Genomic DNA, 24,412 nt, shown 5'->3' with positions numbered 1-24,412 from the left:
ACCACCTTACTAGACAGAGAGGATAAGTGCGCACTGTTTATTACATATTGATGTTGTTTTATTCCACTAAAGGGGTTGGAAGATTGCACAAGAAGAAAATTCAGGAACTTGTATGTTACTTCATTTTAGAGGGAAATGGTCATAAAATAAAGGATGTTAAACTGTGCAGCTGTTGTGCATACGTTAGAAGAAAAAAAAACACCAAGATAAGTAATATAGAATACTCAAGCAAATTCAAGGTATCACATATTTTACAACCCAGTAAGCAGCAGCGTGATTTCTTGCCCTGCAGCTGTTGTGTGTCATTATCCAAGTGAGGTTGATGATTAGCTATCACAATGTCCATATTATTATAGGTTACTGGCCCATATGTTTGGATGTTATCTAGCAAGTTAGGATTATTTGACCTTAGAAAAACAACAATTTTGCAATCTGTTTTTATCATTACATTACTCAATTTGTTCTGATGTCAGTCTACACTGGATCTGAAAAGAATATGCCCTCTAGGTCATTCTCACCAAATGCCATTCACCATGTGCAGCAAACACAAGAGAGGAAAACAAGACAAAATAATATAGTAATAAATAGAATATGAAAGAAATGGAAGGGATACACACTTTACTACATATGCATCAGATTACTACAAATGTTACAAGTTACCTATTGATACATGTCTTGAAGAACCAAAGAAAGTGTATAGGAACACTGGATAAAATGAAGAATACAATCCAAATACAGGGGGTACTGATGCTAGCAGGGCATAGGCTAAACCTGAAAGAAAATTAAAAAAAAAAAAAAAAAAAAACACAGGTTTTACTTTTGTAAAAACACAATCACTTCTGAATGATCAATCATATGGGTTGCTCGATTTGGAGACCGCTAATAAAAAATCTGTTCTGGTAATGAGCAGATCACTATGTACATGGCTGCTGAAGCCCTAGTGACCAGCTGATATTGGCAGGAAAACTATAGGTGGTCACTCTTATGTCTTAGTAAATGCAGCCTATTCCATTTAATAGGAATAATATTCCAATTAATTAAGGTTAAGTCGTAAGTGGTTACTTTGCTTAATGTTTTCAACCCTTTGGAGAAAAGACTTTTTTCGGCTTTAGATTTTTTCCTTCTCCTTTTTCCAAGATCCATAACTTGGCTGTTTTTTTCGCGAAAAGAGTTGTAATATTGAATGTGGAAAAAATTCCAAGTGGGATGTAGCTGGAAACAAAATAGCATTTTCTTTCATTTTGTTTTTATAATTTTTACTTTGTGGTAAAATTACCTGTTAACATTGTTCTAACAAATATATACAGGGTTTTGGGATTTTTTAACTACTCTTTTTTTATCTTTCAGTTGATACACATTGAATGGGGCTTGCTTTTAGCATTGCGAGCTGTAGTTTTCATTTTGACCAATTTGGTATCCACACGGGACAGGACATGATCAAAATGCAACGATTCTGTCATTTTGTTTTTTTCTCCATTACAGCATTCACTATTGGGAACAATATTTTTTATGTTTTATTAGTTCACACAATTATGCACGCATCAATATCAAATATAGAATTATTTTTTATATGCTTTTAAAATATTTCTTGCATTTCTAAATTGTCCCCTAGAGACTTGAACCTGCAATCGCTTTATTGCCTATACAGTCCACTGCAATACTGCAGTCTACTAAATCATTAGCGGTCTGCTATGTAACCAGCTAAAATAATAAAGACAGACATAGGGGCCTTTGGTAGACCCTCTGCTGCCATTACAACCCATTGGCACCACACAATCATGTTGCGCAGAAGGGAGGGCCATGGGTGTCAGAAGAGGCCCTATTCCCCGTTCCTAACGCCCTAAATGCTGACATCTAATAGGTTAATCTGCTAGCTCTGATTGCAACAGTTACTCTTGGGTGACAGCTGTGTAATGCAGTCGCCACCACACTGGGTAATGGATGTTGCCAAGGAGTTAAAAGACACTGCTGGCAATCAGCTAAAAATGAAAACCTTCAGCTACTACACAGTACTACTACTGCAACACTACAGGTCATAAGTGGTATTACATAGACCTTATTCCAATGAATAGCAAGTACTCTAGGATGAGAGATGGCCTTCAATCTGGCTAAGTTAGAATAAATTTCCATGACGTCCTTATGCTTAAAATGATAGAACTTCATAATATATGCTCCATCAATTTATCAATTTTCCTGGTCTTTGCTTGTAGTCAGTAACATATTTAAAAGTTAAAAACCTGTCATGGTCACGTCCAAGTGACACAAGAACATTACAGGTCAAGCTGTATGAAACTGAAATACAAAAGGGGAGCTCACCAATAGGGCCACAAAAAAACAGCTTTAAAAAAGGGATCCACAATCTGGTAAGATGCTCTAGGTGTCTGACAAAGTTTGGGAAAGATTTAACAAACTCGGTGAGAAAATTGTGTCTTTTTTCCTTATACTGTACAATGAACACTTTAGTCACATAAAATAGAATATGGACAAGCACTTAGAACAGAACTTCTAGTATATTTGACTGGAGGTTCCCAGACCTGTAGAAATTAAATAAAGTAGTGATCATGATACAGACACTTTTCTGGCATTATACAAGTAATCCCATTGAATAACCCCACAGTCAGCCTCTCCCCCACACAATGTGGTTTTCTGCAGATAACACTAAATATAACTGCAGAATGAGGGGAGATCAGTGAACTTTAGGTTGAGCTGTACTGCCGATTAACACAAAAGTACCAACCTTGAGGTAACTGCATGACTCCTGTACTCAGTCCAGATATTAGGTCTCCTAAAAGGTACTCCTTTACTGGATAACGTGGTAGCCATTTCATTATAGGAAGAAAGCTGTACAGTTGAGTTTTTGCTTTTTTCACAGTACATCTGTAACACAGGATACATAGGTAAAAGAGGGATAACATAAGGGAGTCAGGATCCAGACTTCTGATAGGTGATCCTTTTAGAAGGCCCCTGGAGGAAGTATGGCAGGTGTTAGCCATCTGTGTCTGGCTCATGTATGATGGCTCATGTATGATGGCTCTGCTGTCAGCTATGATCAGGGTGCACTATTACATGGCTGTATGTTCGGCTTGAGCTACCTCAGGACATATTTTTATAAATACATATTATAATATTTGATGGGGATGCGGTCAAGGACTTTTTGTAGGACAATTATTAACTACTCTACACCAAAATCTTTTTCGACCTTGCTGTGTGCACAAGAGAATCTACAAATCTGACAAATATGAAAAATCCACAATCCTTAATGACTTTATTACCGGATACGGACAGAGCTGCTTCCTGTGTACCTTCAAGGAGTGGTTGATTAAATAAGGAATCAGCAATTACACAAGATTATCGGCATATATTTAGCATTGCTCATCTAACAGGGATTAACTGAAGAAACCAAACGTTTCCTATAAAATAGCACATTAATATATGTAGTGCATTTAGAACCGTCACACCAGAGGTCACACGGCATATTTCTTAGCACATTAAAAACACTCCGCTTAACTCTCCTAAGGAGAAAATTACTTGTAGTAATTCAAGTTGTGCACATTTACACATATATACATTATAGTGTATACACCAAAGAAAGAAGTTGTCTCTCTTTAAATCACATTCATCGGATTACATCTTCACAGGAAAGAGACGCAGGGTGTAAAGTGGGCGACAACTGCTTCATATTTACTAATGTTTTCTCTAGTCCTCTAGCTAGCAAGCTGGAGAAAGCGTTAGTGAATGTGACATGGCCATCACCCTCTTTACACCCTGGTACTCTCCCCTGCAAAAATGTAACCTGCTGTTTGTGATCACACATTAACCCCTTCACCCACCGAGTCTGTTTTCACCTTCATGACCAGGCCAACTTTTACAATTCTGACCAGTGTCACTTTATGAGGTAATAACTCTGGAACGGTTAAACAGATCCCCCTGATTCTGAGACTGTTTTCTCCCGTGACATATTGTACTTCAGGATAGTGGTAAATTTAGGCCGATAATATTTGAGTTTATTTGTTAAAATATCAGAATTTTGGCGAAAATACTTTGCAATTTTAAAATTTTTATGCTCTTAAATCAGAGAGATATGTCACACAAAATAGTTAATAAATAACATTTCCCACATGTCTACATTACATCAGCACAATTTTTTAAACAATTTTTGTTGTTAGGAAGCTAGAAGGGTTAAAAGTTGTTTTCTCATTTTTCCAACAAAATTTATAAAACCATTTTTTTTAGGGACCACATCATATTTGAAGTCACTTTGAGGTGTCTTTATGACAGAAAATACCCAAAAGTGACACCATTCTAAAAACTGCACCCCTCAAGGTGCTCAAAACCACATTCAAGAACTTTATTAACCCTTCAGGTGCTTCACAGGAATTAACCCCTTTACGACCTTGGACGTAGCCATAGATCCAGGTTGCCTGGTACTTAACGACCTTCGAAGTATGGATACCTCATATCTTTAAAGCGGCACCGCAATCGCAGTCGCAATGATCGCATTAAAGTGCTGGCGCCATTTTGCAGCTGGCCACATGCAGTCGTCACCCCCCCCTCCCTCCCCAACTACGATCGCTGTAATTGGATGTTCAATTCTGCCAACAGCCAATCACAGCGTTTCTCAGTGTTTCAGGCAATCAGATTGCCTGGAACACAGATGTCCAGCCTACGATCGGTGCTGTAAAGGCACCAATCATAGGCTGGAGCCTAGCACTGCCGGCGTCACCAGGGCCAGCTCTGGTTGTCATCATCAATCGCACCAATCAGAGCTCACAGACGCGGTGTGACCTGGCAGTGACCGTTCTGTACTTCCTCATTCTAGCTGCGAATTTGTACAGGGTGGTCACTCTGTCCCTCTGTATGCCATTCTGGGCCGTGTGGTGCCACAAAAGCCTGTGCCATAGCAATTCTTGCTGCTGCTGCCTATGCTCCTGCTGCTGAACAAGAAGAAAGAAGAATTCCTGATCCTTGCCTGATCTCTCCTAATCCACCCCAATTCCCCTCTCCCACCCCCCCCCCTTTCCATCCCTCTTCTGCCGCCGAGTGCTGATCAGTACTTGATCACTCAATTTTTTGGGCTGTTTTTTTTTCTTTTTCGTGCCTCCTGCAGCCACCAAGCATTGATCAGTTGCGCAAATCACTGATCAATGTCCGAGCTCACTGTTTTCCAGAACTTTTTTAGTCCCTGTCCATTTTTCTTCACACCACCTCCATGTGTGCATCCTGCCTGCAGCCGCCGAGCGTCGATCAGTGATGCAAATTACTCATCCTTATTCGTGCTCGCTGTTTTCTACGACTTTTTTTTCACTATTTTTTCTCCCCTTACCTTTGTACCACTCTGTGTGTGCGTCCTACAGCTGCGGAGCCGCTGATCAGACGTACACCACTGATTAGCACCCTTGCTCGTTTTTCGCATGGACTTTTTTCCTGTCTATTTACTTTTAACCCCATTTTGCACCACATCCGTGTATGTGTTCTACAGTGGTGGAGCGCTGGTTGGTGATGAACACCTTCAGGTGCTTCACAGGAACTGAAGCAATGTGGAAGTAAAAAAATGAACATTTTAATTTTTTCACAAAAATGTTATTTTAGACCCATTTTTTTATTTTTTACAAGGGTAACAAGAGAAAATTTACCATACAATTTGTTGTGCAATTTCTCTTGAGTACGCCGATACCCCATATGTGATGGAAAACTACTGTTTGAGCGCACAGCAGGGCTCGGAAAGGACGACTTTTTGAACACAAAATTGGCTGGAATCAAGAGTGGACGCCATGTCACATTTGGAGAGCCCCTGAAGTGCCTAAAAAGTGGAAACAATTTTAAAAACTACACCCCACAAGGAACTTATATGGAGGTGGGTTGAGCATCTTGAACCCACAGGAGCTTCACAGAATTTTACAACGTTGAGCCGTGAAAATAAAAAAGTACATTTTTCCAGCAAAAAATGTTGGTTTTTCCCCACATTTTCATTTTACAAAGGGTAACAGGAGAAAATGGACAGTACAATTTGTTGTGCAATTTCTCCTGAGTACAGATATACCCCATATGTTGTGGCAAGCTATTGTTTGGCACACGGCAGGGCTCGGAAGGGAAGGAGCGCCAACTATCCTCTGGAGCTTAATTTTGGCTGGAATAGATTGCGGACACCAGGTCACATTTGAAGAGCCTCTGACATGCAAAAACAGCAGAAACCCCCACAAGTGACCTGATTTTTTAAACTACTCCTCTCGAGGAATTCATACTAGGGGAGTAGTGAGCATTTTTAACCTTCAGGCGATTCACAGAATTGTATAACATTAGGCAGAGTAAATGGAAAATTACCATTATTTCTACTAAAACGTAGCTTTGACCCCAATTGTTTAATTTTCAAACAGGATAACTGGAGAAAATGAATGGTACAAATTGTTATGCTATTTCTCATGAGTACACATATACCTCATAAATGGTCAAAAACTACTTTTGAGGCACAGTGCAAAGCTCAGAAGGGAAGGAGCGTCATATTGGAGTTCAGATTTAGCTGGAATGATGAGGGTGTCGTGTCACATTGGCAGAGCCCCTGAGGTGCCAGAACAGCAAAACCCCCCGTAAGTGACCTCATTTTACAAACTTCACCTCTTACAGGGGTTGTCCGATCCAAACCGATAAGTCTGCAGTCACTCTTTGTGACTGCAGACTTATGAATCCCCTCAGCACAAGCACTGTGAGCTACGGGGATTCACCAGTTTCTGACCCAGGACCAGAGGGTATGTATGTGTTATACTTACTCCCGGCCAGTGCAGTGGGCGTGGCTTCGCTCCATACACTTCATCTAAGGGTGCAGTGAGCATGTTGAAACCACGAGTTTCACAGAATTTTATACCATTGGGCAGTGAAAAAATAATAAGTACATTTGTACCACAGCTCGTGGTTCTGGAGACATGCACCCTGACAGAGCAGTATGGTGGCTTGTTTTTTGCACGACAAGATGACATTTTCAGCGATACAATATTTACAATCGACTTTTTGATTGTGTTTTTTTCCACTTTTTTGGGCGGCATGATAAAAAAAGCATAGTTTTTTTGTCATGTTTTTTATTAATTTTGTTTCTGGAGTTCTCTGAAGGGGTAAAACAGTGATACAGTTTTACAGGTCGGGTCATTCTGGAAGCTGCGATACCAAATATGTGTATTTTTTTTTACATTTAAATATACCTATTTATTGGTTTAATACTTTTTATTTTTTTGTTTATTTTAGGATTTTAAAATATTTTTAAAATTTTTAAAACTTTCTTTTACATAGTCCATCTATGGGACTTCAACTTTTTTTTTAAGTCTGATCACTGGTATAATACATTGCAATGCACCAGCATTGCAATGCATTATACCTTTCAGTGTGCAGTGACAGAAGCCTCTTAGACTATGCTCTGAGTATGGTCTAACAGACTTGCTGTAACTGGCTGGCCAACTATCGATCTCGACATTTAGGGGGTTAGATGGCCGGGGGCAGTGCGGGCGCCACTCCTGGCAGTGATAGCCAAGGCTCCTGTGTCCGCATGACCGCCGTGACATAAGTTTATGTCATTTTGCGGGAACCCCTTCCCGACCATGACGTAAACTTACGTCAAAAGTCCTGAAGGGGTTAAAAGACATCTGTCAGCAGGATTTCATACCCCAAACTTTTCATATGCACATGCAGCTCTTTCACACACAAGTCCAGTAACACCTTTACCTGACCAGTCCATTTCTGTTACTGAGAAATCAGCATTTGAATTGATACAAACGAGGCTGAAGATCTGAAGCCTCTGTCACTCCAGCTCTAGCCCAGCACCGCTGCCTACTGCTTGACTGACGGCTTCTTTGCCTGAAGTCACACAGCATAGAGGCTGTCAGTCAAGCAGGAGGAGGAGGTACTGGGCATGAGTGATAGAGGCTTCAGCTCTTCAGCCCACTGATCATTGTCAGACCCCCACCAATCTGATGTTGATGACCTAATCTTTGGTTAGGTCATCAGTATCATATGACCAGAAAATTGTGTTCAATTTTTGATACATAATCAATAACATCACCATAAGTAAGGTAATGAATCACAGTCAAAAATGCTTTTAGCTCCTTCTGGTTCCATACACCAGCCTTAATGATGGTCGTGCAGGAATAAGATGTGCCTTTTAAAGACTTAGGCTCTTGCCACTTAAAGGGGTTGTGCGGTCCAAATCAATAAGTCTGCAGTCACTCTGTGTGACTGCAGTCTTATGAATTCCCCCAGCGCACACACTGTGCGCTGCGGGGATTCGCTAGTTTCAGACTCGGGACCAGAAGGTATGTATGAGTTATATTTACTCCCGGCTAGTGGGCACAGCCTCACTCCATACACTTGTATGGAGCGAGGCCGCGCCCGGTCTAGTAAAGCGGCCGACTAGAGGGCGCAGCCTCGCTCAACGCAAGTGTATAGAGAGCGAGGCCACGCCCACTGGCTGGGAGTATGTATAACTCATACATAGCCTCCGGTCCCGGGTCAGAAACCAGAAAATCTCAAAAGCACACAGTGTGTGCGCTGGGGGGATTTATAAGTCTGCAGTCACATAGAGTGACTACAGACTTATCGATTTGGACCGGACAACTCCTTTAATGAATTTAGTGCATCTTATCACTAGCATGTGCCTATGTGTGCTTCACCAGAAGTGTTACTCCAGAGCGCCGCCATTTTGAATGAATTTGTCTGATGGGAGTTGCCATGCCCCATCCCAGCTCAACCCACTTTGGTAGAGCTGGCCGAAACGACATGAAAACACCAAAAATGTTGTAACACTTGAAGGTGTTTTTATAATAGAATTCTGGTAAACACCTTGAAGAACAGCAGCCTCAGTATCAGTAGAGAGAGTAACAGTAAAAGATTATTACCGGCAAGATTGTGCTACGTTATGAAGTAAGGATGTTGGCTCTTTTTTTCGCAAATGTAAATGTTCTTGCAAATATTCCTGGGTGTATATGGGCCGATCAACGCAGTATTTTTGTCTCTGGCACAGACACTCATCTTCCCCTGAAGCTAGTTCCATAGCACATTTCACGTCCTTGTTCAGTATCTGAAGGTCACTGTAGAAAGATATCACATTTAGTTTGTTATATAAGTATAGAAAGTTATCAAACATATCCAAAACAGGAAATTAATTACCTCTGGTGGCAGCAAGAGCACCATGGAGGGTAACAAGGAGTGTGCAAGATTGTAACATATCACTGTTTAAAACCACATTACTGCTACTACTGAGTTCACCTGCCAAGACAAGGCGACCTCACCCAGAGAGGTCTCCAAATTACACAGTGAATTTGTACAACAGATTTACTTCTCTCTCTCAGGATACACGATAAGTAGGTTCCAAATTTAAACTAATTATTCGCCTCATTACCGGATTCACTTTTTTGAAGGACAAAAAAACAACAATATCACCATTTCACCATTCATTTACAGTAATGCATATATAAAAAGATATCTTTATTATTGCGTCAGTAAGCGTATGGCAATACTAAATACATAGAGTTTTTAATCTTTTACCTCTTCAGGTAGGCAAACAGTAACAGCGCAGGTATAGGGATCTTACAGGTTGGTAAACAGGAAGATAGCAGCTCACAGATGACAGCGCAGGCACAGGGATCTTAGAGGTAGGCAAACAGTAACAGCGCAGGCAGAGGGATCTTACAGGTAGGCACACAGTAACAGCGCAGGCACAGGGATCTTACAGTTAGGCACACAGTAACAGCGCAGGCACAGGGATCTTACAGGTAGGCACACAGTAACAGCGCAGGCAGAGGGATCTTACAGGTAGGCACACAGTAACAGCGCAGGCAGAGGGATCTTACAGGTAGGCACACAGTAACAGCGCAGGCAGAGGGATCTTACAGGTAGGCAAATAATAACAGCGCAGGCACAGGGATCGTACAGGTAGGCACACAGTAACAGCGAAGGCACAGGGATCTTACAGGTAGGCAAACAGTAACAGCGCAGGCACAGGGATCTTACAGGTAGGCACACAGTAACAGCGAAGGCACAGGGATCGTACAGGTAGGCAAACAGTAACCGCGCAGGCACAGGGATCTTACAGGTAGGCAAACAGTAACAGCGCAGGCACAGGGATAGTACAGGCAGACAGACAGTAACAGCGCAGGCACAGGGATCGTACAGGCAGACAGACAGTAACAGCGCAGGCACAGGGATCTTACAGGTAGACAGACAGTAACAGCGCAGGCACAGGGATCTTACAGTTAGGCACACAGTAACAGCGCAGGCACAGGGATCGTACAGGTAGGCACACAGTAACAGCGCAGGCACAGGGATCTTACAGGTAGGCACACAGTAACAGCGCAGGCAGAGGGATCTTACAGGTAGGCACACAGTAACAGCGCAGGCAGAGGGATCTTACAGGTAGGCAAATAATAACAGCGCAGGCACAGGGATCGTACAGGTAGGCACACAGTAACAGCGAAGGCACAGGGATCTTACAGGTAGGCAAACAGTAACAGCAAAGGCACAGGGATCTTACAGGTAGGCACACAGTAACAGCGCAGGCAGAGGGATCTTACAGGTAGGCAAACAGTAACAGCGCAGGCACAGGGATCGTACAGGTAGGCACACAGTAACAGTGAAGGCACAGGGATCTTACAGGTAGGCAAACAGTAACAGCAAAGGCACAGGGATCTTACAGGTAGGCACACAGTAACAGCGAAGGCACAGGGATCGTACAGGTAGGCAAACAGTAACCGCGCAGGCACAGGGATCTTACAGGTAGGCAAACAGTAACAGCGCAGGCACAGGGATAGTACAGGCAGACAGACAGTAACAGCGCAGGCACAGGGATCGTACAGGCAGACAGACAGTAACAGCGCAGGCACAGGGATCTTACAGGTAGACAGACAGTAACAGCGCAGGCACAGGGATCTTACAGGTAGACAGACAGTAACAGCGCAGGCACAGGGATCTTACAGGTAGACAGACAGTAACAGCGCAGGCACAAGGATCTTACAGGTAGGCACACAGTAACAGCGCAGGCACAGGGATCTTACAGGTAGACAGACAGTAACAGCGCAGGCACAGGGATCTTACACGTAGACAGACAGTAACAGCGCAGGCACAGGGATCTTACAGGTAGGCAAACAGTAACAGTGCAGGCACAGGGATCTTACAGGTAGGCAAACAGTAACAGCGCAGGCACAGGGATCTTCTGTGTTGGCAAACAGGAAGATAGCAGCTCACAGATGACAACCTACGACCTTTAAGTATATAGTTGTAGTATAACAGTCCAAGTATATCATGGCAGTGATTAAAAGCAGCTTATTCTTAACTATCCCGAGTTTATTTTGTAAGCCTAGGCCCAGGAGCGAGAGTATCTGAGCCTAGAAATCGCAACCTTATCAAGTATCTGGCCAATCAATGGAGGACCTTCTCACACTTTACAGAACCTGCTGCTAAAATCTGGGTGCCAGACAACACAGGACACCCTAGAGCAGGGGTGGGGGAACCTCAGGCCCTGGGGCCTTTTGAGGCTCTCGATGACCTATTATACGGCCCCGGGGCAGATTCTAGGGGACCACAGTGCTTGGGCTGACAGCTGTATTTTGATGGCTGCTGACCCATTATTTTCTTCTTGCTCTGTGAGCACACACACAGTGTTCACTACTGAACGCTTAGGTGCGTGCAATGAAAGATTACGTCCTCACATCAATGTTAGCGTCAGGACGTTCTTTGCGGGTGGAGTTAGCACGCAATGTGTACGGCCCCCGAAGGATGGTATAAATATCCAAATGGGCCTTGGCAGAAAAAAAGATTCCCCACCCCTGGCCCTAGAGGTTATGGGGAGCATATGTCTTGACTGATTATAGTGCTGTTCGTGGAACAAGGGCAACCTACACGACATTAGGTTTTAATGTTTTGCCTCATTTTGATACAAGCTTGAAGATGTGGACTACCAATCAGAATGAAATCAAGACTACCATAAATAACGCACGGTACACACATAAAAGTGGCACTATCAGGAGGGAAATCCCAAGTACACAAAGAGGATGTTAGAACTACTGACACACATCAGAACAGGAAGCTTGGTCACGCGCTACACAAGTGGTCAGGAAGACTTGTATCCGCTCATAAAAGTGTTATTGCCAACAAATGTACACAAACGTGTTTCTTCAATTCTCTCCAGGATCTTCATTATGAAATATTCTTCCTGAATGAAACAATCTTTCAGAGATGAGGAAGATGGCTGGATATATGAAGCAGAGTGCCCTAAATGAGCTCGTCAGTCACAGTGCCCAGTCAGTGCAATGCATGTTACAAGTCATTCACCTGCTCCGTCAATCACAGTGTGTCAAAGATGGGACAGGAAGCAGAGACCAGAAGGGAGTTATTTATTTCATTATGTTACAGTAGTCTGAAACATTACTAAATATATGTAGGAAATTACTAGCTGTTTAATGTCCTATGCTCTAAAGCTGATCCTCTGGCTACCACTGCTGGCCTACCAGTCTGATATCTGCCGTACATGCACATGACCCCTGCGTTATTGCCCCAAGAAAATAAAATCTATGTAATACCTTAGCTTACTGCCCCATATAACATTTGTCTGTGTGCTATCCTATAAACCATCGAATAGCATTCATCCAATGTATATGCTCATGTGAGCGAGCCCTAACACAGAGTCCCAGCACTGTGAATAGATGTATTAGGCAGGCGCAGTAAGCCATGTAGTGATACAGAGGTGTGTTTCTAGTAATAAAATGTTAATACAGCTGTGATGATGTGTGCGCTGTCCCAGCATCCGAAAACCCAATGTAAGTTATCCAGTTAATTCACTGGTGCTTTCGTGTTTTAAGCTCTGCTGTACAAATATTAATGGTGTTTTATTGAACTGCAAGTATAACAATCACAAGAGCACTTCTTTCATATTAATTATGTTCAGAATTCATACTTAAAATAAAGGGAAATTATTATAATAATAATAATAATAATAAAAACTGGAAAAAAAAAAAAAAACGTTATCCTACATAGGGAAAAGCCCAGACTAGCCAACGGCTAAACAGGCTTGGGAGAAGTCCAGACTAGCCAACGCCTAAACAGTCATAGGAGAAGCCCAGACTAGCCAATGACTATCAAGCGTAAGAGTAGCCCAGAGTAGCCAACGGTTATCAGGCTTAGAAGCCCAGTCTAAACAACAGCTATCAGGCATACTAGAAGCCCAGACTAGACAATTGTAGGAGAAGCCCAGACTAGCCAATGGCTGTCAGGCTTAGGATAAGCCCAATCTAGACAACAGCTATCAGGCATACAAGAAGCCCAGACTAGACAATGGCTATCAGATGTAGGAGCAGCCCAGACCATACAATGTGTTATGCACACGCCCGGGCTAAGCGGCGTGTGCGTGTGATTGTAGTGATTCCACTGGACCGTGCCGGAGAGTGAATGCCTGGAGGGGCGTGACTAAGTATTCACCCGATCCGACCAGGGTCGCACGACGGCATACGACGCCAGTGCACCAAGGAGGAACCGAGCAGAGGGACCAGGTGCTACTCCAGGACAGACCCCGGACACGGCTGTTGACCCACACAGGGGAATACAGGATCAGGCTGGTAGGCTGGCACACAGACTGGTGGGTATAGGCAGGCACGACTGGTATGCAGGCAGGCGGGTATGCAGGCAGGGGGGTAAAGGCAAGCACAGCTAGAGTGCAGACAGGGAGGCACTAGCAGGTAGGAACACAGGCGGGATAGGACCCAGTACACACCGGGACTCAGGAACAATACAGGCAGAGGGTTACAGGTAAGCACAGCTAGAGTGCAGACAAGGCTGAGCAGGGAGGACAGGGCTCTGTTCACACGGAACAGACAGGAAGGGAAAGACAGAGCCAGATACTCACACAGTACTTGCAGAGACAACAAGCAGGAGTTAGGTACGAGTTCAGACTCTGCAGAAAAAGGAAGGGAACGGACATAGAGGCAAAACAGGTAAAGGACAGGAGAGAGTTCAGACTGGAACTGAGTGTACGGAGGAGACCGACACTGCAGAGGGATACAGGAGCGGGTCTGGGAATACGGCCCCCAGAGAGGCGGAACGAACAGGCAAGGAGCGTGTTCAGACAGGACAGACCAGACGCAGGAGCGGGTCTAGGAAATCGGCCACTAGAAGGCGGAACGAACAGGCAAGGAGCGTGTTCAGACAGGACAGACCAGACACAGGAGCGGGTCTAGGAAATCGGCCACTAGAAGGCGAGAGGAACAGGCTAGGAGCGTGTTCAGACAGGACAGACAAGAGAACACAGAAAGGAGTAAGTTCAGACACGGGAGCTGATACCGCAAAGCAGGAGACATACAGGACTCAGTTCAGACACGGGAGCTGATACCGCAAAGCAGGAGACATACAGGACACAGTTCAGACACGGGAGCTGATACCGCAAAGCAGGAGACATACAGGACTCAGTTCAGACACGGGAACTGATACAAAAAGCAGGAGACAAGAGACGGGACCTGGCACCTTCAGAGTGCAAGCACACACTGAAGGAAACACTATGCTCAGGCAGGGATAGAAGGGAGCTGCTGAGCTATATACCAAGTGACAGACAGCAATAGGCTGAGGACGCACAAGGGGTGTGACCCACAGCAGGTACAAAAGGCAGGAAGTGATCGGGCGCCGCCCTTAAGCAGCAGAAACAGACACAAACAGACAGCATGGAGGGAAGCCAGAGAGACATTCTGGACAGGAGATCAAGTGCGCCCTCTTGCACAGTGGGAGATGGACCACCATGCAAGGACGCCGCCAGGTATGTTACAGTACCTCCCCCCTTACGCCCCCTCTTCTTCAGGCCTGCCAGAATCTTCCGCAGGGAATTCGAGGGCCAGTCGTTCACTGGGTTGGAGGGGGACAGAGACTTAAGGGTAATCTCTGCTTCGAGGTACATCTTGTCAAACTCACAGGAAAAAATAGACGGGTTATCAGGTACATAATGAGGAAAAGTCACTGTCTCTTTGTTATCTGGTGGTATCCCGGAGGATTCAGGAAACAACTGGAGGTCCTCCGCCGGGTCAGAAGAGTGCAGAGGCTCAGAGAAAACAACTGCTTCAGAGTACACTAGGTCGGACTCACTGGAGGAAGCAGGCGAGGTATCGGGTACCGAGTATAGGAAAGTCTCTGTCCATTCACCACCAGGTGGCACCCCGAAGGGTTCTGAACACAACTGGAGGTCCTCCGCCTGGTCGGAGGGGTGTAGAGACTCGGGAGTAACCTCTGCTTCGGAGTACACTAGGTCGGACTCACTGGACGAAGCGAGCGAGGTATCAGGTACAGGATATAGGAAAGTCTCTGTCCATTCACCACCAGGTGGCACCCCGAAGGATTCTGAACACAACTGGAGGTCCTCCGCCTGGTCGGAGGGGTGTAGAGACTCAGGAGTAACCTCTGCTTCGGAGTACACTAGGTTGGACTCACTGGACGAAGCGAGCGAGGTATCAGGTACAGAGTATAGGAAAGTCTCTGTCCATTCACCACCAGGTGGCACCCCGAAGGATTCTGAACACAACTGGAGGTCCTCCGCCTGGTCGGAGGGGTGTAGAGACTCAGGAGTAACCTCTGCTTCGGAGTACACTAGGTTGGACTCACTGGACGAAGCGAGCGAGGTATCAGGTACAGAGTATAGGAGAGTCTCTGTCCTTTCGCTACCAGGTAGCACCCCGAAGGGTTCAGGAGACAACTGGAGATCCTCCGCCTGGTCGGAGGGGTGTAGAGACTCGGAGGTAACTACCACTTTGGGGTACCCATTGTCAGGCTCACAGGACGAAGCGGACAAAGTATTGTGTACCGGGTGTAGAGAAGTCTCTCTCCATTTGTCATCGAGTGGTATCCCGGAGGGTTCAGGAGGCAACAGGGGATCCTCCGCCAGGTAGTAGAGGTGCACAGACTCTGAGGTAACCACAGCTTTGGAGCATCCTTGGACATGCACACCGGTTAAAGAGAGAGAAGCATCTGATGCCGGGTGCAGGAAGTTCTCCTGTGTGGAGTCTGGATGGGCAGAAGTCTCTTCAGCCAGGAGAACTGGTGCACTACCCACGCACATTACCCATTGGGGTTTCTCCGGGATACAGGGAGATGAAGCTTCAGTAGGGACTTCAAGGTTGGGGTCAGGAGGTCTCAGGGAGGACAGACCCTGGCGTGACGGCTTGCCTCTAAGTCTAGCACGTCTGGACTGCCTCTTGAGGTTGAGAGAAGTATTCCGGAAAGCGTAGTCACCCTGTGAGGATTCTGGGTGGGCAGTAGTCTCATTGGGCTGGAGGACTATTGCGCTACCCACACACATTACCCGTCGGGGCTGCTCCGGGATATTGGGAAGTGAAGCTTCAGCAGGGGCTTCAGAGTTAGGGTCCTCGAAGACCATACGAAAGGCCACCAGGAAGGCCTGCAGGTCAAGGATGACAGGATCCCATGCTTCCCATAGGGGGGTGACCCATTTCAAGGCATCACCCGCTAGGTAGTCAATCATAAAGGCCACTTTAGCCCAATCGGAAGGAAAATAGAGAGGGAAGGCCTTAAAGTGTAGCATGCATTGCTCCACAAATGCACGACACTGTCTTGGATCCCCATAGTAACGTGGCGGATCCGCAGGAACGAGAGCTGATAGATCCATCTGGACGGGTGCGTAATTCGCCTGGAACTCAGCTAAAGGGGGAAAAAAATTTATTTATTTATTTTAATGCATGTATTCGCTGGAAAAACTTCTCAAAGAGCGAGGGCCGTGGGGCTCAACGGGAACCATGGCCTGAGCATGCTGTTATGCACACGCCCGGGCTAAGCGGCGTGTGCGTGTGATTGTAGTGATTCCACTGGACCGTGCCGGAGAGTGAATGCCTGGAGGGGCGTGACTAAGTATTCACCCGATCCGACCAGGGTCGCACGACGGCATACGACGCCAGTGCACCAAGGAGGAACCGAGCAGAGGGACCAGGTGCTACTCCAGGACAGACCCCGGACACGGCTGTTGACCCACACAGGGGAATACAGGATCAGGCTGGTAGGCTGGCACACAGACTGGTGGGTATAGGCAGGCACGACTGGTATGCAGGCAGGCGGGTATGCAGGCAGGGGGGTAAAGGCAAGCACAGCTAGAGTGCAGACAGGGAGGCACTAGCAGGTAGGAACACAGGCGGGATAGGACCCAGTACACACCGGGACTCAGGAACAATACAGGCAGAGGGTTACAGGTAAGCACAGCTAGAGTGCAGACAAGGCTGAGCAGGGAGGACAGGGCTCTGTTCACACGGAACAGACAGGAAGGGAAAGACAGAGCCAGATACTCACACAGTACTTGCAGAGACAACAAGCAGGAGTTAGGTACGAGTTCAGACTCTGCAGAAAAAGGAAGGGAACGGACATAGAGGCAAAACAGGTAAAGGACAGGAGAGAGTTCAGACTGGAACTGAGTGTACGGAGGAGACCGACACTGCAGAGGGATACAGGAGCGGGTCTGGGAATACGGCCCCCAGAGAGGCGGAACGAACAGGCAAGGAGCGTGTTCAGACAGGACAGACCAGACGCAGGAGCGGGTCTAGGAAATCGGCCACTAGAAGGCGGAACGAACAGGCAAGGAGCGTGTTCAGACAGGACAGACCAGACACAGGAGCGGGTCTAGGAAATCGGCCACTAGAAGGCGAGAGGAACAGGCTAGGAGCGTGTTCAGACAGGACAGACAAGAGAACACAGAAAGGAGTAAGTTCAGACACGGGAGCTGATACCGCAAAGCAGGAGACATACAGGACTCAGTTCAGACACGGGAGCTGATACCGCAAAGCAGGAGACATACAGGACACAGTTCAGACACGGGAGCTGATACCGCAAAGCAGGAGACATACAGGACTCAGTTCAGACACGGGAACTGATACAAAAAGCAGGAGACAAGAGACGGGACCTGGCACCTTCAGAGTGCAAGCACACACTGAAGGAAACACTATGCTCAGGCAGGGATAGAAGGGAGCTGCTGAGCTATATACCAAGTGACAGACAGCAATAGGCTGAGGACGCACAAGGGGTGTGACCCACAGCAGGTACAAAAGGCAGGAAGTGATCGGGCGCCGCCCTTAAGCAGCAGAAACAGACACAAACAGACAGCATGGAGGGAAGCCAGAGAGACATTCTGGACAGGAGATCAAGTGCGCCCTCTTGCACAGTGGGAGATGGACCACCATGCAAGGACGCCGCCAGGTATGTTACACAATGGCTAATAGACATAGGGGAAACCCAGACTAGATAACGGCTATCGGGCATAGGAGAAGCCCAGAGTAGCCAATGGCTATCAGGCTTAGGAGAAGCCCAGAGTAGCAATGGTTATCAGGCACAGGAGAAGACAAAACTAAACAATGGATATCACATGTACGAGAAGACCAGACTAGACCACGGCTATCAGACGCAGGAGTAGCCCAGACCAAACAACAGCTATCAGACACAGGGGAAACCCAGACTAGACAACGGCTATCGGGCATAGGAGAAGCCCAGAGTAGCCAATGGCTATCGGGCATAGGAGAAGCCCAGAGTAGCCAATGTCTATCAGGCGTAGGAGAAGACAAGTCTAAACAATGGATATCACATGTATGAGAAAACCTGTGAAGAAGAAGAAGAAGAAGACGACTTGTGAATGAGCTGCAGCTTTATTGAAAAAGAAAACAGTCATCTTATTGGTCACTATGGGAAACTCATAAAACCTTTTCAAAGAAAAAAAATTAACAAATCTCCCCAATGTTTACAGATGCAGATGGCAGATGGACCAAATGCCACTTTCAATGATTAGGATTTCAGCGACATTTTTTACATGGACTTAACTGCATAGAAGAAAAATGTAGAAATACAGCTCCAGGTTCAACGTGACTTTATTTTCATCTGACTACTAAACATGCCACTTACATAATGTGGAAGTGATACAAGGGAAAGAAAAAAAAAAGGCTCGCCCAATTTGTGAATGGGATACGATTAAAAATAAAAACAAATGAACATAAAACACATCTGACTATTAGGTAACTAGGAAAAAAAACACATTTGAATAGGACACTATTCAGGATTTAAAGGGACAATTATTATTTCTGTATTAATAATTATTGATTATATAATAATTATTTTTATACGAAATGAAATTTACTGTTTTAACATTTAATATTTTTTCCTGGCTGCCATTTTTATTTGCTCATGTGCGTGTCCGAGCACTACACTTACACACCGCAAACACGGCAGCCCCATCCCATAGGAGATGCAGCCGATGTTCGACCCCATCTCATTCATTGTACCTGCCTTATCTGTGAAATGAACGCAGCCAAGCTTTATCCAACCCCAACACGTTACACGCTCCGCGTAGCTGACCCCAACATGTTACACGCTCCGCGTAGCTGACCCCAACACGTTACACGCTCCGCGTAGCTGACCCCAACGCGTTACACGCTCTGCGTATCTGACCCCAATGCGTTATACACTCCGCATATTTAACCCCAACGCGTTTTACAGCGAGCAGCACCAACTAACAGAATCAGCACTGCCAGCCGTCCTTGGTGACATTGTACTCATGTCAGTATCACTCTGACTCACATAGAGCACTATTAGAATGGAGCGATGGTGCGGAGGCTCAGCTTTCTCTCCATTCATTTCCTATGGAGTTGACATGTGCTGCGCTCGGCTATTTATGGCAGCTCCAGTGAGAATGAATGGAGCGGCAGTCGGGCATCTGACCCGCCACTTTATTATGTAGCTTGCATAAAAGGTCTCTTGGCATAAAAAAAAATTCACTCTTCTGCCAATCGGTATGGGTCCCAGCATTCGGACCCCCACTGATCAGAAAGTTATCACCTAACTTGAAAATAAGTAATACTTTGTTTTAAAATGGCCAATCCCTTTAAGATTTTTATCCCCTATAAAAAAAACAAACAACTTGTCGTCAATAGCATAGTGCTGAATATATATCTCTAAAATAATCTTTTTTTTACCAATACTAGCTAAAAATGTCCAAAGTTGGGAGAATAAGAGAATGGGACGAAGCCTGGTCTGAGCAATCAATGAATTACATATTGAAAATTAATCTTGGCTGTCCGCAGATTTGGCATGTGCTGCCACCATTCTACTTTAATGGACATTTAAGAGTCTTGTTCTCAAGATTCCTAAGGGTCCCACTGTGTCTGATCCTGAAATGGTTATCTGTGAAGATTATAAGGTGACCAGTGGGTGATGTGCCACACCATATGATATTACCAGAGTCAGATCCCCTGCACCATCAGGGTACACGTCTTCCGTCCATTGGTATTATATGGGAAGTAAATATTTATAACAATTATATCATGACATATGAAGAGTTCACATTTTGTAAGACAGTGGTCCCCAACCTTTGTTACCTTAGGAGCCACATTGAGCTGTGAGAGGGTTGCGAGCCACATGCACAGCCCAAGAAGTGACATCAAGTTCCTGCTCCCCCCTCCACAGTAGTGGCACCCAGAGCCCCCATTACCGGTATAGTAACAGCCATCGACGTCCCCATAGAAATCACCCTGACGTATTATACCCATGATCCACATCAGATGCTCCCACCACACTGTTCATCCAGCTCCCAGCATCCCTTTACCTGGCAGCCATCATCCTCTCTCTCCAGCCCGCACACCAGTATATGTGCATCTAGCTCTGCTCTTCCATGGGGGGCTACTCACAGTCACCATCTGGAGCCCTGCTCTACATATCTGGTGCTAATGCAACAAGCTGACAGATGGTTGCCAGCCACAGTTCGTGGGACCACGAGCCACAGGTTGGGGACCCCTATAATACGACATCAGGGGCTGTACATGGCAGAATTGCCGTCACCCTATAATCTATAGACATGGCGCACACACGTACATACAGCCTGACTCATTCTCCATGTTGTTGTGACATGTCAATCACCACACAATCTTACAGTCCAGAAGTGGCAGATGTCAGTCAGCACTGTCTGCCATTAGTGGAGCCTTGTGAGACATGTTCACACATAGGGTACATGGATGAGGCAAGGTGTTGGCTGCTACCTGACAAGTCTCCCATGAAGTAGCAGTGAATGGCTGTAGCAATGATTAGGATGTCACCTCTGACTTCCCTGTGCAGGAATGGCAGCGCTAGCACAGTAGCATCAGGTTCATGGCAGTTCACTTACCTCAGCAGCAGGATGAGGTGTTTCCCCGGGTAATTGTCGCTCAGGAGCCGCTACTTGTGTTCCACTAGTTACAATTTAACAGCAGCGCTATCAGCAGCAGTCTCACTTGTGACTTGGACAACTATCAGCTCCTTGAAATGTGAGACGCCGATGATAGGGCACCAGTACGCCTGTGTAACTGACAGGCTCCTCCTGAGGGCTGACGGGTAATGTAGTCCTCTGCCATAATAAATTACAGTACAGCGCCGGCATAAGAACATCAATACCCATCATGCATCGCTGTGGAGGTAAAGGTTAGCCTGGGAGCAATATTCTGGCCCCGCCCCCGCCTGTAGTGTGTGATGTATAGGAGTGCGTGTGTAGCTGTGTCATAGTGACCAGGCAATGGTGGAGGTGACACGGAGGAGCGGTGCTGGGGCAGTCTACAACCAGTGGGAACACATGGCAGTATTTGCCCTGTTGGAATTCAGGGCAGTCCTAGGCAGGGTGACACAGCCCCACACAGGGCATAGAAGGTGTCTGGCAGCTGCAGGGTTAGTGCCCAATGCAGGCTGCCACTGAAAATCAGCTCCAATATCACAATTCTGGGTCTACAAGACTGGAGCGGCCATTGTCTGTAGCTCCTGCTCACAGGAATGTTACTGAATGTTGATCCAATGTTCTGTCACATAGACTAGCGCAGTGTGCAGCATTATTATTAGCAGGCGTCATTATAGGGTCTGTCAGGAGTGTTATGAAGCCGTGACACCAGTGTAATGAGATCCTATGGACCTCTCTTGGTTGTCTAATAACAAACATGGCCAATTTTTGCTCCTATTTTATTCCCGCTGCTCCCGGGTAGCCTTTTTATTTGTTTTCTTAAATCCACCATATGGTTCCAGAGATATGGCCTTTATATGGTGCTCATTTTTATGGGCTTTACTAGAGATGCACAGATGACTTTGCCCAAGAACGGTCCAGGTCCGCGCTCTCTGGCCGTGGACAGGAGTTACATGAATTTCCTGAGCTTTCGGGTTCCTTGGTGCAGCGTTTGATATCTTGACCTAGTGTGCCGTCATCTGTGCTGCATGAGGTGCACAGGTAACGTCTCGCCAGGTAATTCTAAGCTCTGCCTGGTATCTCCGAGGGTAAGGAAGTTTGCACAGCTCCTGTCCACAGCCAGAGAGCACAGACCTGGACTGTGGGTGGGCATTGCACACTCCGATCCGCTCTTCTCTAGTCTCTACCAAGAGGGTGTGGTTCACAATGTAATAATGCACAGCAGCCTAAAGACACTCCCATGAGAATCTAGTGAGCCACGCCCCCTTGTAAAGACCAGAAAAATTAACACTAAATGAAAAGGGAGCAGCACGGTGGCTCAGTGGTTAGCACTGCAGCCTTGCAGCGCTGGGATCCTGGGTTCAAATCCCACCAAGGACAACATCTGCAAGGAGTTTGTATGTTCTCCCTGTGTTTGTGTGGGTTTCCTCTGGGTTCTCCAGTTTCCTCCCAAAGACTGATAGGAGTGTGAGAGGAAACCCAATAGGGACAGCAATGACTATGTCTGTAAAGCGTTGTGGAATTAATGGTGCTATATAAGCAAGTAAAATAAATAAAAGCACCATATCTCTGGAACTTTATGGTGGATTTTTTTTTAAAAAAAACTAACAAAATACTCAGGGAGCAGTGGGAATAAAACTAGAAAAACTGCCCACTTTTGAGTTGGTGACAGGTCCAATTTAAAGATGTTTGATCAAAACTTTTATTTCATAATACCTCTTAATTACCTAAATAATGATGTGTAATGAAAAAAAATCTCTGCATGCTGCGATTGGCAGTGTATATCGGATGACACGCACCCATACAAGTCTATTGGTGAGTGCAAAACATCGGACTGCACTCAGATGTCATACTAGTGCAGTCCCATATACACCGACTCACACAATGGAGAAGATGGAGAAATTAACTTCTCTGCACCTGTGATCTGATTGTCGAATGCGAGAGAATCGGACCACAGTAGAATTACACTTGGCTCACGCTTGCAGCAGAGTTTGAGCCGAGCGTCACTTGCAAATAGCATCTGATTCTCTCGCATAATGTAAGTCTATGGAGCCTTGTTGTGAGGCTCCATAGTCTAAGGCACACATGTCAAATTCTGGCCTGCAGGGTGATTATATTTGGCCCATGATGCTGGCACTGCCCTCCCATCCCCTACATCAGGGTTCCCAAACTCCAGTCCTCAAGGTCCACCAACAGGTGATGTTTTCAGGATTTGCTTAGTATTGCCCAGGTGATAATGACATCACCAGCACAGGCAATAATTCTCTCACCTGGGCCATACTAAGGAAATCCTGAAAACATGACCTGTTGGTGGGCCTTGAGGACTGCAGTTGGGGAATAGCATCGCACTTTCAACGGTGTCGGGATCCTGTATAGAAGACAATGTGAAGCCCATAATATTATATGGAGGATTATGTGAGGCCCATTATTCTGTATGGATAACTCTTTGGGGCCTATTATACTGTACAGAGGACTATGTGAGGCCCATTATTCTGCATGGAGGACTATGTGGGGCACATTATACGGTATGTAGGACTATGTGGAGCCCATTTTATTGTGTGGAGGGTTGCATAGGGATCACAGTTGGGGCATCATACCGTGTTGAGGTCACCATACTTTGCCGGGGGGGAGGGGGGGGGTGAGAGAGGGGAATACAGTAGGGTCATCATACCGTGTGTGTGGATGGTGCTGTGGAGGAATTCACTGTTGGGGTATCATACTGTGTTTGTGGGCACTTTTTTGTTGGCATCATACTTTATTCAATAGTTGTTTTTTTTTTGGGGGGTGGAGGGTGGTGCCCAATTAGAACTTCTGCAATGGGGGAGGCTCCATGACTTTTATGTATGCGTATGTGATCTGGCTCTTAAGATCTATTAATTAAAATGTACTTTCTTCATGGTTCATCATTATATTTGATAAGGAAAAACTTCCTCAATTGGAGACATTTTTTTTTTAATAAATATCAAGGTTGGCCCTTGACTTTGTCCAAGTTTTTAAATTTGACCCTCTGTGTATTTGAGTTTGACATCCCTGGCTGGTCTAAATGGAGAGTCAGACGGGTGTATAACTCAGACGAGGATCTCAATGCAATGCTCAGACTAGCCAAGCGTGACAGCTGCTTAGAAATACATGCTGTGACACTCGGGTCGGGAGAGCCAACCACCAGTATGAGTATTGCGTTGCGATCCCTGTCTGAGTTATACAGCCGTCTAACTCTCCCCTTAC

At 45.8% G+C, this 24,412-nt stretch overlaps 1 protein-coding gene across 2 annotated transcripts in view; it reads right to left on the bottom strand.

The window, feature by feature from the left end:
• Nucleotides 1-21,331, bottom strand: part of SLC26A5 (solute carrier family 26 member 5) — a 77,374-nt gene extending 56,043 nt beyond the window's left edge. Inside the window, exons 1-4 of one of the 2 annotated variants that reach the window (XM_073652263.1) lie at nt 21,149-21,331; nt 8,877-9,068; nt 2,738-2,877; nt 661-771 (exon numbers count right to left, since the gene is read on the bottom strand). In XM_073652263.1, the coding sequence (XP_073508364.1) occupies nt 661-771; nt 2,738-2,877; nt 8,877-9,031 (406 nt within the window). In that variant the 5' untranslated portion in view covers nt 9,032-9,068; nt 21,149-21,331. Of the gene's footprint in view, nt 1-660; nt 772-2,737; nt 2,878-8,876; nt 9,069-21,023 lie in introns of both variants that reach the window. The other variant, XM_073652264.1, reaches the window with a different exon arrangement.
• Nucleotides 21,332-24,412: the final 3,081 nt, after the last annotated feature.

Source organism: Phyllobates terribilis, unplaced genomic scaffold (assembly GCF_046119375.1).
Source record: "Phyllobates terribilis strain yellow unplaced genomic scaffold, ASM4611937v1 Scaffold_11__3_contigs__length_659146591, whole genome shotgun sequence".
Taxonomy (NCBI): Eukaryota; Metazoa; Chordata; class Amphibia; order Anura; family Dendrobatidae; genus Phyllobates; species Phyllobates terribilis.
Note: the sequence above shows the minus strand (reverse complement) of the source record. Positions and strands in the feature narration are given on the sequence as shown.